Genomic DNA, 13,704 nt, shown 5'->3' with positions numbered 1-13,704 from the left:
GCATGACACTAGCAGCCATGTTTTCACCATTTTTATTAATTTTATCAGATGGTTTAGTGGGGGTGTGTGGGGGGAGATGGGCAGGAGCTGTTCCCCAACCCCCTGTGCACAGGGCAGGACAAGCTGGGGGCTCCTGAAGGGAGAGGGAAGACAGGCTGTTAGCCTAGCCCTCAGATTTGTGCGAGAGCCCCCAGGATGGGAGGACGGTGGGGGGATGGGTGTGCCCTTCGGCCCAGGGTAGGAAAGCTATAACAGGTTAGGGACCCACATCAGAAACAAGTTACAAAGTTAGAAACCAAGGGTAGGGGTCAGGAGCTCAAGAAAATACAAAACAAGGGATTGGATTGGGCCAAGATCAGTGAGGGGGAAGGGAAAGGAAGAAGGTTTCCCCCAGCTGTGGCTCAGCAGTAGCTTCGGGTCTGACCCTCAGAATGGAGGGACCAGCTGGGAGTGGGGTAGGGGGGTGGGGGACCAGCCCCCTCCCTTCCTTGCCCCCCATTCCTGTACAAGGATCCTCGGTGGTGTTCACCCCCCCTCCCGTAGGCTGGTGGGGCTGCCCTATACAGCAGAAGAGGCTCTGGAGGGCCCCAGGGCCCAGGCACCCTGTGAGGGGTGTGGGGGCCCCAGGGAGCCCGCTGTTTCTGGGGGAGGCGGGGGGCTGGGGGGCCAGGATCTGAACGGCTACGGGGGTGGGCAGGAGGGGAGGAGGAGCTGGAAGAGGCGGGTGAGGGACCCCTGGGCCCCAGAGCTAGGTTGACATAGAGGGGCTCAGGCCGGGTAGGGCGCCGGGCAGGATGCTGGGAGGCTGAGTAGCCAAGGTGGTCATGGGGAAAGCAGGAGGGGGGTGGTGGGTAGCTGAGCAGGAAGTCGGGGGACCTGTGGAGTGGTGGTGACTGGCCAAGTAGGCCGTATGAGGCATTGAGCCTATCTGGGGGCATAGAACGAAAGGGACTCCAGGACCGAGTGGGGCCAGAGTAGGGGGATCCCTCACCTGTCTCGATTTCATAGTACAGGTTCTCTCCCCTATCAAGTGGTGCAGGGGGACCTAGGGGGCTCCTCCAGACCGGGGCTGGGGAGCTGGGCTGGTAGGATGGGGAACCCAGGGAGTACAAGCCTGGTTTAGGGACCCCAAGGAAGGGTGGCAGGCACTCCCGGGGGGCCGAAGAGAAGAAGCCAGGAGTAGGAACCTGTGTGGGGACAGAATACAGGAACTGAGCTGCTGTCTCTGGCTCATCTCCACGCCCCCTGCATCCCCCACTTGTCCTGAGCTGGGCACTGACCTGGGAAGGGCCTCGGAGTCCCCTCCTTGAGGTCCCTGGGGGACGCTGGCTCCTCACCAGGCTCCCGTCACTTTGTTGCCTCGGTAGGGAAGGTGGGGGTCCAGGAACCCAGGCACCCGGGTGGGCTAGGGAGTTGGGGGCTGGCCCAACCCCTGAGGTCCCTGGGGGCTCACCGCCCACCTCCAGTGACAGTGAGCGGTGGAAAGGGGAGTGGGGAGCAGAAGGGGTGCTCCCATGCTCCTGTTGGCTCTGTCTCTGGGCCACCTGCTGAGCCCGCTCAGCCAGGGCCAGGGCCATGAGGCGTGCTGGGTTCTTGGGGGGTGGGGGCGGGGCTCCCCCAGGGCGCAGGAGGGACAGGGGTGGGGGCAGCAGCGGAGAATCCGTACCAGGACCTACACAGAGAGGAATGGGAAGAGGAGTCAGGCAGGTCTTGGGTGCAGCTTCTGGGTCTATGAGGGTGTAGGGTAGGCTGAGCAGGACTCACCGTGCTGGCCTTGGGGCCCCCGGGGACCAGGCAGTGACAGCTTGCTGCAGATCTCCTGTTGGCAGGTGTCACTCAGCTGGGCCTCGGCTCCACGCAGCAGCAAGGGGATGAGATGGGGCCGCAGGCCTGGGTTGGGGCTGAGGGCTGGCGTTGGGGTGACTGAGGCAGGTGTTCCCCCAGCCCCCAGCAGCTCCAGGACAGCAGGTGGCACTGACACAGCTAGGGGCTCTGAGATGTCCAGGGCGGTGGGCGAGGCAGGGTTGGTGGTCCCACGGGGTGAGAGGGCCTGGGGGGTCACCCTCGGTGGGAAGGCAGAGGCAGGGGCTGGGGGTGCTGGGCTGGCAGGAGGTGCAGGGTCCCCTGGTGTGGGGCTGCTGCAGCGAAAGGTCAGGGGATCAAAGTCGAGCCCCCGGAGCCCCTCCAGGCAGCGGGGTGGGCTGAAGTCCAGCTCGTCACCATCATCTAGCCAGGCTGAGGTTCGGTGTGAAGGGGAGCCAGAGAGTGCCCCCAGCCCAGCTGCTGAGGATCCAGATGACGAGGACTCAGAAGAGGAGGAGGATTCAGAGGAGGAGGAGGAGGAGGACAGGCTCTCGCAGGAGCCAGCAGGTGCTGGGCCCACAGGGAAAGCATCGCTGCTGGAGTGGGGTCGCCGTAGCCTGTGCAGCCTCTGGAGGCCTGGAAGAGGGGACAGTTTGTTGTCAAGGGCCAGAACTTTACGTACCCATACATCAGTGAGAATAGGGCACACAGCCCAGTGGGTTGGTGGAGGAACGCGAAGAGGCACTTCCCTGGATAGGGTCACAATGGCTGCGAATCCAGGGAGAGCTGTTCAGACTCACAGTGATAAAGGAAATAAATGGCAAGGCCATGAGGAGAACCATTCCAGACCCAAAGGCAAGAACGAAGTCTGACAACCACATAGCTTGTGAGCATGAGACCAATGGGATCTCACAGGTAGCTGGTGGGAGTGCAGACTGGGGCAGCCATATTTGGAAAACAAGTGGGCCTTCTCATGCACAGTTGGACATGAACATACCCTACAGCATGCACCTCCATCCACTCCTGGGTACGTGCAGCGCTCTCACCAGAGTGTGGGGCATGGCAGAGATTGCTCACCAGAGCCCCTCAACCCATCGGGAGTGGGATGGACATGCAGCTCTGGATGGGACATCCACACACGGCTACCAGAGAGCAGCTGAGAGGAACGAGCCTGGGCTACACTTGGCCACATGGGTGGCAGTGAGTAAAAAGTGAAGTTCCTCATCCAACACCATACCCCCTTTCTTAGGATACCTTTAAAGATCCAAAGCCACTAGGACTGTGCTGTATGTTATTTGTGCAGACACCTACAGGTGAGGAGACCTTAGAGCAAGGGGATGCTGACCATCAAGTCTTGAGGGCGCCTCTGGTGGGGAGGCAGCAGATGCAAGGGGAGAAGCTTGCAGGTTAGGTCGTGGGGCTCTTTTAGTTCTGGCCAGTGGGTTCGTGGGTGTTCATTTTATTATCTAGATTTTTTTTTCAACAGGAATGCATAGAAGACTGTTTGAAAGGACCCTGCCTGAACCAATGATCACAGTACATCATGAACCAAGGGTGATGCTTTATCCAACTCATTGTACCTAATGTCCAGATTAAGGAAAAAAAAACCCAACCCACCAAATTTGAAGCACATTTAGAGGCCACCTCAGGGCCCCCAGCCCTCCCAGTTCCACCTGGGCACAGGCATGAGCCACCCTGTGCTCACCAGCTCCGCTGGCCTGTGATGACAGAGACTCCTCGCTTTTGGCAGATCTCAGCGTGACGGTGTCAGGTCGGCCACCTGCTAGGAGAGGTACAATGGTCACAGGGCACTTCAGAGTGCCTCCCCCTACCACCACCGCCCACTGCCGGCCTCTGACCTGAAGGCTGCGGTGGGGCACGGGTGCCCCCCAGCCAGGGTAGAGGTTTCTTTCGGGGGATGCTGGGGCCCCGGCCCAGGGCAAAGAAGGTCTTCCAGCTGCTCCCCCCTGGCTTTCGCTGTTTCTCGCCTCTCTCCCTTTTCCTCCTGGGGTTTGCATGAGACACAGGAGGCAGTTTGAGGATCTGGGGCCTCCAGGCTGATCCTATGCTCCCCTAGCATTCCACTCACCTCTCCACAGGTGAAGCTGGGGCCTTGGGAGTTATGGGCTCCGTGGGTGTCCCCAGACGGCCCTGGGTGCGAGCCTGGGCTTCCTCCAGCGTCAGCAGGCGAGTGGAGGGGCCGCTGCCCGCAAGTGACTTGGGCCTGGGGAGGAGGCAGCGGCCTAGGGAATTGGGAAAGGGGGCAGCTGTCAGCTCAGGGTGCCATTCAAGGCCACGGGCAAAGCCAAGCGCTACAGCCCAAGCCCCGGCCCCGCAGCGTGCCCACCCGGGCTGGCAAGGCAAGGGGCCAGGGCGGATCAGGCGGGAATGGGTGGGCAGCAGGCAGGTGAGGAGGAGGAGTGAGGCAGAACGAGCTGATGAGGAGGCAGCTCCCGGCAGCCAGCGAGGGCAGCGGCTCTGGCTTCAGTTACCTCGGGCCAGTGGGCCCTCCGACGTGCTGAATCCTGATTGGGCTGGGGTCCCGGGTTGGGCGGGGAGTCTGGGTGGGGCCAGGGCGGGGTCAAGTCTGGGGACCTCCCACCTCCTCCCAGATGGACCCATGGCCCCAAGAGCCCCCAGGAGCTACAAGGGGTGAAGGAAGAACGATGTCCGGGCCAAGAAGTGGGGATCCTGAGCGTAGGAGCTGAAATGAGAAGGGGGGGGAGGGGAGGGAGAGGCCGGGGCGGGGTCCTCAAGGAGCCAGGAGGGAGGTCCACCTTCAGTGGGGTAGGGATAGGGCTGGGAGCCCACCTGCCCTCCCACTGCAGCCCTAACAATGAGGGGGCAGTAGCCAGGACATGAGCGGGTGAGATGGGCGTACCTGCAGGGTCGAGGCCAGCAGAGGAGAAGGTGTCGCTAAACAGGACATCCACGTGGGTGAGCAGGAATTCCACCACCACAGACTGCACCCGAACCTCCCTGAAGGCTGCGGCCCCACCCAGCCCCACTGACTCCAGTTCCATGGACCTGGGTGGGAGGAGAGAGAGGGAGGCCAGGTGCTTTAAGCTCCAGCTGGTGGATTTTAGCTACCCAAAATGGGGAGCCAATGGAAGAAATGACTGTCATCTAACACCTCTGACCTTCCCCAAGTGATCACATCTAGCATTGGGTTCTCAACCTTCCCCCAAACCTCCTTCCTCCCTGTCCGCAGCTCAGTCAATGCTCAGGCCAAACACCTCCGGATGTTGTTCCTGATCCCCCTCTTTGCCTCACACTCACATCCAATCTCTCAGAAATCCTCCCTGCTCCACCCACAAAATCTCTCCAGAATCTAAACTCTTCCCCACTGTCCCCACCCCTGGCCTGGCCTCTACCCTTCCCACCCCAGACACCACAGCTCCTCCCTGCCTCCCTGCCCCCTCCCCCTCCATTCTGTGTTCTGCCCTCTGCAGTCTGCTCCCCTCTGCAGCCAGAGGGAGCCCCTCCACGCTGGGTCAAGGCCCTCTGGGCTCAGAGCCCTCCCCTGGCTGCACCCCTGTCCTGGTAAAGTCTGTCCTCACCATGACCCACAAATCATAGGTCATTCCTCTGTCTGGTCCCCTGGCATCTCTGACCTCACCATCTTCTCTCCCCCTCAACCCCTCCCTCCCTTGCTCACTGGGCTCCAGCCACACTGGCCTCCCCGCTGGTCCTCCAGCACACCAGGCACCTTCCCAGCCTCCAGACATTGGCACTTTTGGTCCCCTCGGTCTGGGTTTGTTCTTCCCCAGATATCCACATGTGTCCCTCCCTCACCTTCCAAAGTTCTTAAATGTTACCTTCTCCGTGGAGTCTTCCCCACCCACTTTATTTAAAATTGTAAGCTGCCTTCTCTTTTTGTTTCTTTGTCCTCATAGTTCTTGTATCCACCATCTGATGTACCACCTATTTTATTTGGGACAGAGCTTGCCTGTCTTGGTCACCATCAAATCTTCTGTGGCTCATGCTGCTACTGGCCACAGAAGCTTCTTACTGAAGCCTTCCCTGCCACTCTAAAAATCTCAAAATACCATGACCCTGTGCATCTCCCTTCCCTGCTTTGTAATCTTTCTCCTTGGTACTCATCACTATCAGACCATAGTCTCTATTTTTCTTGTTGATGCTTCATTGTTCATCTCCCCCATGAAAATGTGGACTTAGGAGCACAGGATTTTGCTCACTACTGTGTCCCAGTGCTGAGGAAAGGAACTGGCACACAGAAGGTACTCAAGAAATATGTGTTGAATGAAATGAATAAGAGAGCAAAAGTTGGGTTCTGGGTGTGGGGGGCATCTTGAGGCCCAGCTAGTGGAGAAGGCTGAGGGGGCAGGCTGGCGAGTTGCCAGCTTACCGTAGCAGATTGGGTGCCCAGACAATGGCCAGGTTGCGGGCATGCATGCTGGTGTTGGCGCTGTGTCTTGCCATGCGGGCCAAGTGCCTCAGCAGGTACTCCAGGGTCCTGGGGGTGAGAGTGGAGGAGGACACCTGAGACTCAACTCCCTTGGGACCCCACCACAGCCCTTCCTGCCCCTCCTGGTTTACCTGTAGTGTGGTGGGGGCAGCTGTTGGATGACGTCATGGACACGCACCAGGCGTTCCTCCTCCCCAGGCACTGACATGGCTTCCTGAGATTATGCACAAGCATGATGGGGGCTGGGCCAGATGCATCCCAGCACCCTCCAACCTTGCCAGCTCCCTTACTCACACTGAACTTCCCATAGAGCTGGTATGTGAGCAAGGGGTTCGGCAGCTCCCGGAAGTACAGCTTGCAAAGGGAGGACACACTGTGGATGTCCTGCAGAAAGGCGGGGCCAGACAGTTCAGGGATCCTCTCACTGTCAAACTCATGCCTGAGGCCACCAGGTCAAAGAGGAGAAAGATTCAGGTCAGAGCCGAACCACCTGGCCATGTTCTTCCCCCACTTCCCAAAGTGGCCACACATAGGTGCATGCACATGGATCCTGTGCTGGGCTCTTCAGAGGCAGAACCTTCCTGACCGCCTCCCCTCCCATCTCAGGTGGGAGATGCCCCTGCTGTGGGTACCCAAGGCTATCTGAATCCAGAGTGTGGCCATGCTCCCTCCACGAAGCTGTCATTCTCCTGGCTTCTGGAGGTCACTGAAAAACGTGGCCCAAATCCCAATAGCCCCTGCTCACCACTCTCTGGTGATGTCCCACTGCTCTTGGGTAAACATCCTATCATGTGACCTCATGCCTGTCTCTCAGAGTCTCAGGCTCCACACTGACACCTCATGCCTCCTGTCAGCCCCAGTGCTCGTGGCTCACTGCTTCCCCTTAGACTCTTCCACATGCTGTCCCTCCTCAGCTCAGAACCCTCCTGTGGTTACCCCCTTATTCTGAGTAAAAGGCAAAATCCTAACAGTCATCAAAAAGGCCCTGTATGCTCTGCCCCCATTTCCTTCCGGGACATGACCTCCTGTCGCTTTCCCTTACATTAACTGTTCCCTCCATGGTGAATGTTCATCCCAGCACGTCCACACAGCTCACTCCCTCACCTCCACCAGAGCAAGCTCTCTCCCAGGCGGCCTTCTCTGCCCACCCTATATAAAACTGCAATACCCCTCCCCAACTTATTATGAGCCTCCCCACCCCATTCTATTTTTCTCCATAGTTCTTGTCACCTGCTAGTACACACTCTCATTTCCTTGTTTGTCTCTCCCTCTAGTATGTGAACCCCATGAGGGCAGGAATCTCTGGTTGTCTCTCATCCACCACTGTGTCCCCAGTGCCTCATGCTTGGCATGTGGCAGGTACTCAATGAAGGTTGATCTCTTTGCTTCCAATGCTTATTCTGCTCTTGCCTTTCAGGTCTCAGTGTGGGTATCACTTCCTCAAGGAAGCCCTCTTTGCCCCCAGCCCCAGTCCAACCCCACTCTAAGCCCTCCTAACCCCCCTGATAACTCTATGTCCCCAGCACATGGCACAGGGCCTGAAACAGAGATGATGCTCAGTAGGAGTTTGTGGAAGGAAGGGCTTAGTGGAGGGCCCTCACCGTAGCCTCTGGATGTTGGATGACACTCCTGAGAGCCGGTAGATTCCATCCACCACCCCATGGGCCTCAATAAACTCAGAGCAGCAGCGAAGCACCTGGGGCACTGGGGAAAAGCAGGGGCTCAGGTCTAGGCAGGTTGCAACCAGGGTGGGAGGAGAGGGCTGGGCAGGGAGACATAGGGCCTGTCCTCACCATCCTGGCCTGAATTGCTGAGATGCTCTCCAAGGTCACAGCCAAACACCCTCTGCCTCAGGATGCCCCGCTGCCGTAGCCGCTGCCGAGAAGGGCGGGAGCGCATGAATGTTCGGAGGAGGCCAGCCAGCTTCCCACGTGGCCGGGGCACAGCTGTGGGGGTAAAGGCAGGCCACACAGGGTCAGTGCAGCCACTGATCTTATGGTGGGGGGCAGGGGCCTGGCCCCTTGTTCCCATTACCTGAGGTCAGAGAGGAGACACCCTGGGGAGTTGGGACACCACACGGGGGACCATCGGCATCTGTGGGTGAACAGTAGGTGGAGAGAATGGATGGCAAGCAAAGGATGCAGGGAGGCCTCCACATTTTGCCCCTGGCACTTACCCCCCTTTAGTCCTGGGCCAGGCCGCTCTGTGAACAACTCCACACACTCACTGGGGAAGAAACCGACCTGAAGAGGGTTTGGGGTCAGCGAGTAGGCCACCCTAGCTGGCACGGTGCCCTGCCTCACTTGTCCACCCCAAGCCAGGCTCACCTGGAAGCCTCGCTTGCCCCTCCACCAGCTCCGATCCTCAGTGGGTGGCATGTCGATCACTGAGACAATGTCTCCCACCTGAGAGTGGGAAGGTAATTGGAGGGAGGGTCAGAAGGGACAGGGGAAGTGGGGAGCCCAGGTGGAGTCCGCTTCCCCACAGCCTCACCTCGAACGACAGCTCGTCTGGTGCCTGGGCTGTGTACCGTTTTATTACATGGGCAGCGGCCACCGCAGGGATGTTAAGGGAGGCTTCCTCACTGAGGAGCAGTCGCCGGCCATGGTTGTCCAGCTGAGATGGTGGGGGGAGAGGGATGTGCAGGGAGAGGCCAGAAGAAGATAATAAAGGCACAGGAGGTTCCTCCATGTCCAATGGAGCTCACTACCTGTCCCCTACCTAAAAGCCTCTGTCAGTCAGAGCTATCGGTCAAAGAGCTAAATTCTTGCCCCTACCCAACAAAGCCCCTCCTTCCTCTCATGTCCCAGGATACCCCTGCACCTTCATCCTCCATGACACTGCACATTTGGTATCTAAAAACCGACTGGTTTAAACCACTGTTGGCCAAGTGTTCTGTGAGTTACAGTAAAACCTATTTCTAACTGATATATCTTGAAATCCTCACATCCCCATAGTTCAATGCCTCTAACATACACACACACACACACACACACACACACACACTCATTCTCTCTCACAGGCATGTGCCCACACAGACACTGAAATATCAGTGCCTCCTCCACTCTGGCTCGTTTCTTTCCTGTGCCCACACACTCTCTCCGGCTGGTTCTCACTCCTCAGACATCCCTCACTCACTCCCCACCCCAAGTCCCCTTTCCCAGGCCTACCTCCATCCAGGTGAGCACAGGCCCACAGTTGAGGTTACTGTCCACCAGTCCTGACAGGGTCTCCAGGTATTGTAGCAGCAGTGGTACCAGCATCTGGGGGCAGGTTGTCAGGATGGGCTTTTGTGAGGGGAACTTGAGAGAGTCACTGCCCTCCTATACTGCCCTAGCTCACCTCTAGGCAGGGCTGAAACTCAGCCTGAATGCATGGGTGCTGCTCCACTGGTAAGCACTGAAATATTTTCATATCAGTTAGTAAATAGGCTATGCCAAGCTCCTGTGTGCCCCCATTGGTCTGGCCATGCCGACTCTCCCACCAAATCCCCTGGAACTCCCATGATCCTAAAGCTGAAAGGAGCCTCCAGAACCTTGCTGCAGTTTTATTCTGGGCCTCTCCATTCTGATTGGTTGGAACTTGGGCCATACCAGTGTTTAAATATTTAACTATCCTCCCTTGATGGTTTCACACAGTGCTTATGAGGACACACCATAGCTGAAGCTGAGACCATAAACAGTTTACCTGGGCAGCCCTGGCACCCTCTGGGGGTGGGGGAAGCTCTGGGAGGCAGGAGAACCTCCTGTCAAATATGCACCGGTGTAGGTGGGCATCCAGGGAACGGAAGTCATCGTAGCTGCGCAGAACTGGCCACGAACGGCCCTGAGGGAGCAGGAGGGACAGAAAGGGGCAGTAGTCCTATTACACTGAGCCAGTGTAGACCACGAAGACCAGTCTGTCAGGCTAGATGAGAGGAGGGGTGGCCTCACCTGGCAGGTCACCTGTACCCCAAACACCAGCTCATTCTCTCCAGAGAAGCTGGGGCCTTCACGCTCTGGAGACAGCAGGAGCTATAGTGGGAAGTAAAGGCTCAGGTAAGGGCCTCACTTTTGTCCCAGTCCTGACATTCCCAGGTTAGCACTATCTAGAAATGGATCTGTGTCCCCTGCCTGGGGCTCCCTAAGGGCAGGGCCTGCTGATGTCTCAGAGTACAGGGCCCTGGCACAGTGCGTACACCTAACAAAAAGTTAGGTGAATGAATAAAGAAACGAACAAATGAATGAACAGTTCTCCTCTTCCACCCTGCACCTCCTGCCAGCGACTGCTCAGCTATTCCTGAGATAGGCTTCAGGGGTAAAGTGGCTGATATTGCTTCAAGGTTGGGTAGGATCTCACCCTCCCACCTGGGTGCAAAGCCCCCATACCTGAATATGGCCAAAGTCAACATTCTCATAGTGGAAATGGGCACAGTCAGCCAGCCGAGGGAAGGGACCTCGAGGAGCCGAGAGCCTGGGGGACAGGTGACACATCACTAGTGGCTCCTGTGCTTGGCCCCCCTCCTAAGCTGAGCCTCACCCTCACCTCTCACCTTTTCCCAGGCTTCCCCTTCACACTAGGCCCCCCAGTGTGGGGCAGAGGCTGCACTGAGCCTTCCCCTGGGCCATCCAGGCTGTCAGTGCTGCGAGCCTGTAGAGCAGAAAGAAGAATCAGAGGCCTCCAGAGATGGGAGCAGAGAGACAACGGGAGCATTGTTATCTGTGAGCCTGGGCCCAGAGGCCCGAATTGCTTCACAGGCTGCCCTGAGCATGGAGCAGAAGGGTAGGTCAGGGGGAGGTGAAGGCAACTGAGGGTAGGCCTGTTTCTTTGTGGGTGGTCTGGGGTGGGGGGCTGGAAGAAAAGGGACTGAGGGTGAGGGAAGGAGAGCGCACGCTGGTACCATCTCTCCCTGTTTAAAGCCCTCCTTTAGCCCCTGCGGAGTATAGTCATCTCCCCTATGTGCCTGTCCACACCTTTCATTGATGTCTGGACAATCACAGCTCCCATCTTATCCATCTTCCTGCTTCTAACCTCTCCCCTCCTGCTCGCTTCTTCCTAGCAAGTGCTGGTATAATTTTCTTACCACACAGATCTACCTCTGTCTCTCCATAGATCATAGACCTTCAATGGCTCCCTGTTATCTTCAAGATAAACTCTGAATTCTCAGGTCTCTCTTTACCACTCCAGCCCAGCCTTCCCCCCAAATGGCCTCTACTCTCAGGGCTCACACTTTAGAGTCCAACAAAAGCACGACCTTCTCATTTCCTCCTAGGCCTTTGCAAAGATTGTTCTCTCTGCATGGGACACTCTTCCTAATTCTTTCAGTAGGTTCACTCCTCCTCATGCCTCAGGTCTCAACTCTCATTCTGTCCTCTTGACCCAGGCTGTGTCCAGAAGGACTCCTCTATCCCCATTCCAGCCCTGAGCACTCTGAGATGTCACTGGTGACAAGCCCATCTCCCCCATTGGACTGTGACTTCCCCAGGATCAGGGACTCCAGCACATAGCTGGGCACAGAATTAATGCTTCTCACAGGGAAGGTTGCCTGATTCCTCTGTGGGTCCCAGTGTCCAGTTACACAGCAGGAACCAAGTAAAACCTGACAAATAAATTAACCAGCTGCCAGATAGGGATTTTCCAGGCTGGGCTCTAGCCTCTCCTTCCTTCATATCCCTGAGACCCCAAGTTCATTCTTGGGTCTCACCCTCAGGTCTGTCCCCCTCCAGCTCAGAAAGCTCCTCAAAGCAGGATGAGATCTGAATCTCTTTGCACGTGGAACATGGGTCTGCCCGGAGGTATCAGGGAATGTCTGTTAAATGAGCGAATGAGAGAATGAATGGATGAATGAGCAGAAGCAGCATGGTGGGAGAGGGAGATGGTGGGGGAGGGAGGGTGAGGACAGGAAGATGGAGAAGGACCCAAGGATCTAGCAAGAGGTACACTGCTGGGTTGGGGTTGGGGTGAAGTAAGGAGAGGGGAGACGCTGGAGAGGATGAGGTAAAGGTTCAGGCTGATGGGGGGTAAGGGAGCGTAGATTGAGAGGAAACAGAACGGAATGAGATGGAAGAGAAAGAGAAGAAAAGGGTCAGGCGGAGGATGGAGCCGGGTGGGGGTGGGGCTCAAGAACGCGAAGGGGGCTGGTGGTAGGAGGGGGAGTGGGCTAGTCAGAAAAGGGTGGAGGTGGGGAGAGGAAGCTGAGGATGGCTCTGGGATGGGGACTGGCGAAGGACCCGGGAAGCTTCAGCAGGCCCCTGCGGGGGCCACTTCGTGGTGCGGGTCCTTCCCGGGACTAGCCCCTCCCCCCCAAGCCTGGGTCCTCGGCCACTGTCACCTCCATCCAGGACATGGAAGGGGATGAGCACTGAGGGGGCGGGGCTGGGGTAAGGGCTTGGGCCCAAGACCAGGCCGGGGGACGAGAGGGACCTCGACGAGGGGTGAGGGGCGGCGCAGGCCGCGGGCTCGGGCGGGGCCGGGGGCGGGGCGCGCGGGGCGGGGCCGCGCACGGACAGACTGACACGCGGACGGACTGACGCCCGCTTGGGCCCCTCACCACCATGGTAGCGTAGCCTCCTCAGGCGCCGGCCGCGCTCGGCCCGTCGCTCGTCGTCCTCGTCGCCGCTGCCGCCGCCATGGCGACACAAAGGGGAGGGCGCGAGCCGCGCGCGGGCGGCTGCAGGCCCCGCCCCTAACGGCTGCCAGTGGCTCCGGCGCGCGCCCCACGGAGGCGGGGCAGTGGGGACGCGGCGCCGCTTTTCATTGGCTCCTCCCTTGGCCTTAGGATGACTCCCCGCCCACCTAGCGGCTTTTCATTGGCTTGGGTTTTGGTCCCATCCCTGGCTCGGCCTCTTCGGTCCCGCCCCGCGAAGTTTGACAGCGCCGCGCCCATGACTGCTTTTCATTGGCTGTCATTGCCCTCCTGAGACACACCCCCAGGTTCTTTATGCTTTGCTTCCAACACTTCTAACACTAAGCCCTGGGCTCTCCCCTTAGTCCATTCTCAGTGACCACTCCTCTGACACTGTTTTCCCCCTTCCGACACTCTTAATTGGATTCTTCCATGGCCTCAGGGCTTTTCTCCACCCCCAAGTAGCTTTTCAAGGTCTCAATCCTCTAGCTCCAGCTTTGTCAGTTGACCCTGACACCGCCCACAGAATACTGAGGACATTTGCCCATGGATGGTTTTCACTGGCTCAGATACCCTGCCTGGGACATAATCTTTGCCCTTCCCACGTTGTCCTTACCTCCTCCTCTACTGTTTCTTACAGGCCGGCCTCCGGCTCTGACTCCTTTTTCATAGGACCTGGTTTAGCCCGCAATGCAGAACATGACCAGGTCTCCTATAAAGCCAATCCCAATCTTTCCGCCTCTAACTTGAGCCAGGTCCAGAAAACACTATAACAATGCTGTTTCCAAGAAGACTTTCACTGGTCATGTTCTCAACAGGGCCCCTCACCTCAGAAAGTACAGCTTTGATTCATTCTCTCATTCATTCA

The 13,704-nt window shown here is 57.9% G+C and overlaps 1 protein-coding gene across 3 annotated transcripts; it reads right to left on the bottom strand.

The window, feature by feature from the left end:
• Positions 1 to 16: 16 nt before the first annotated feature.
• On the bottom strand, positions 17 to 12,890 carry ARHGAP33 (Rho GTPase activating protein 33). 3 transcript variants are annotated; one of them, XM_047836735.1, is made up of 22 exons: positions 12,762 to 12,890; positions 10,764 to 10,861; positions 10,600 to 10,684; positions 10,165 to 10,245; positions 9,920 to 10,057; positions 9,403 to 9,495; positions 8,726 to 8,848; positions 8,560 to 8,637; positions 8,409 to 8,475; positions 8,267 to 8,326; positions 8,026 to 8,178; positions 7,834 to 7,936; positions 6,527 to 6,671; positions 6,364 to 6,446; positions 6,173 to 6,280; positions 4,685 to 4,830; positions 3,893 to 4,046; positions 3,663 to 3,808; positions 3,509 to 3,583; positions 1,765 to 2,439; positions 1,281 to 1,672; positions 17 to 1,187 (listed from the first exon to the last, which is right to left on the bottom strand). In XM_047836735.1, exons 1-22 carry the CDS (start codon positions 12,765 to 12,767, stop codon positions 402 to 404), a joined length of 3,795 nt encoding a protein of 1,264 aa, XP_047692691.1. In that variant the 5' UTR covers positions 12,768 to 12,890; the 3' UTR covers positions 17 to 401. The 3 variants fall into 3 exon arrangements, with proteins under 3 accessions (XP_047692691.1, XP_047692690.1, XP_047692692.1); XM_047836734.1 differs by having other exon boundaries at positions 17 to 1,672; XM_047836736.1 differs by lacking the exons at positions 9,920 to 10,057; positions 10,165 to 10,245; positions 10,600 to 10,684; positions 10,764 to 10,861; positions 12,762 to 12,890 and adding an exon at positions 9,575 to 9,900 and having other exon boundaries at positions 17 to 1,672.
• Between the last annotated feature and the right edge of the window lie 814 nt (positions 12,891 to 13,704).

This window comes from Prionailurus viverrinus, chromosome E2 (assembly GCF_022837055.1).
Source record: "Prionailurus viverrinus isolate Anna chromosome E2, UM_Priviv_1.0, whole genome shotgun sequence".
NCBI lineage: Eukaryota > Metazoa > Chordata > Mammalia > Carnivora > Felidae > Prionailurus > Prionailurus viverrinus.
This window is presented reverse-complemented; position numbering and strand designations above follow the sequence as displayed.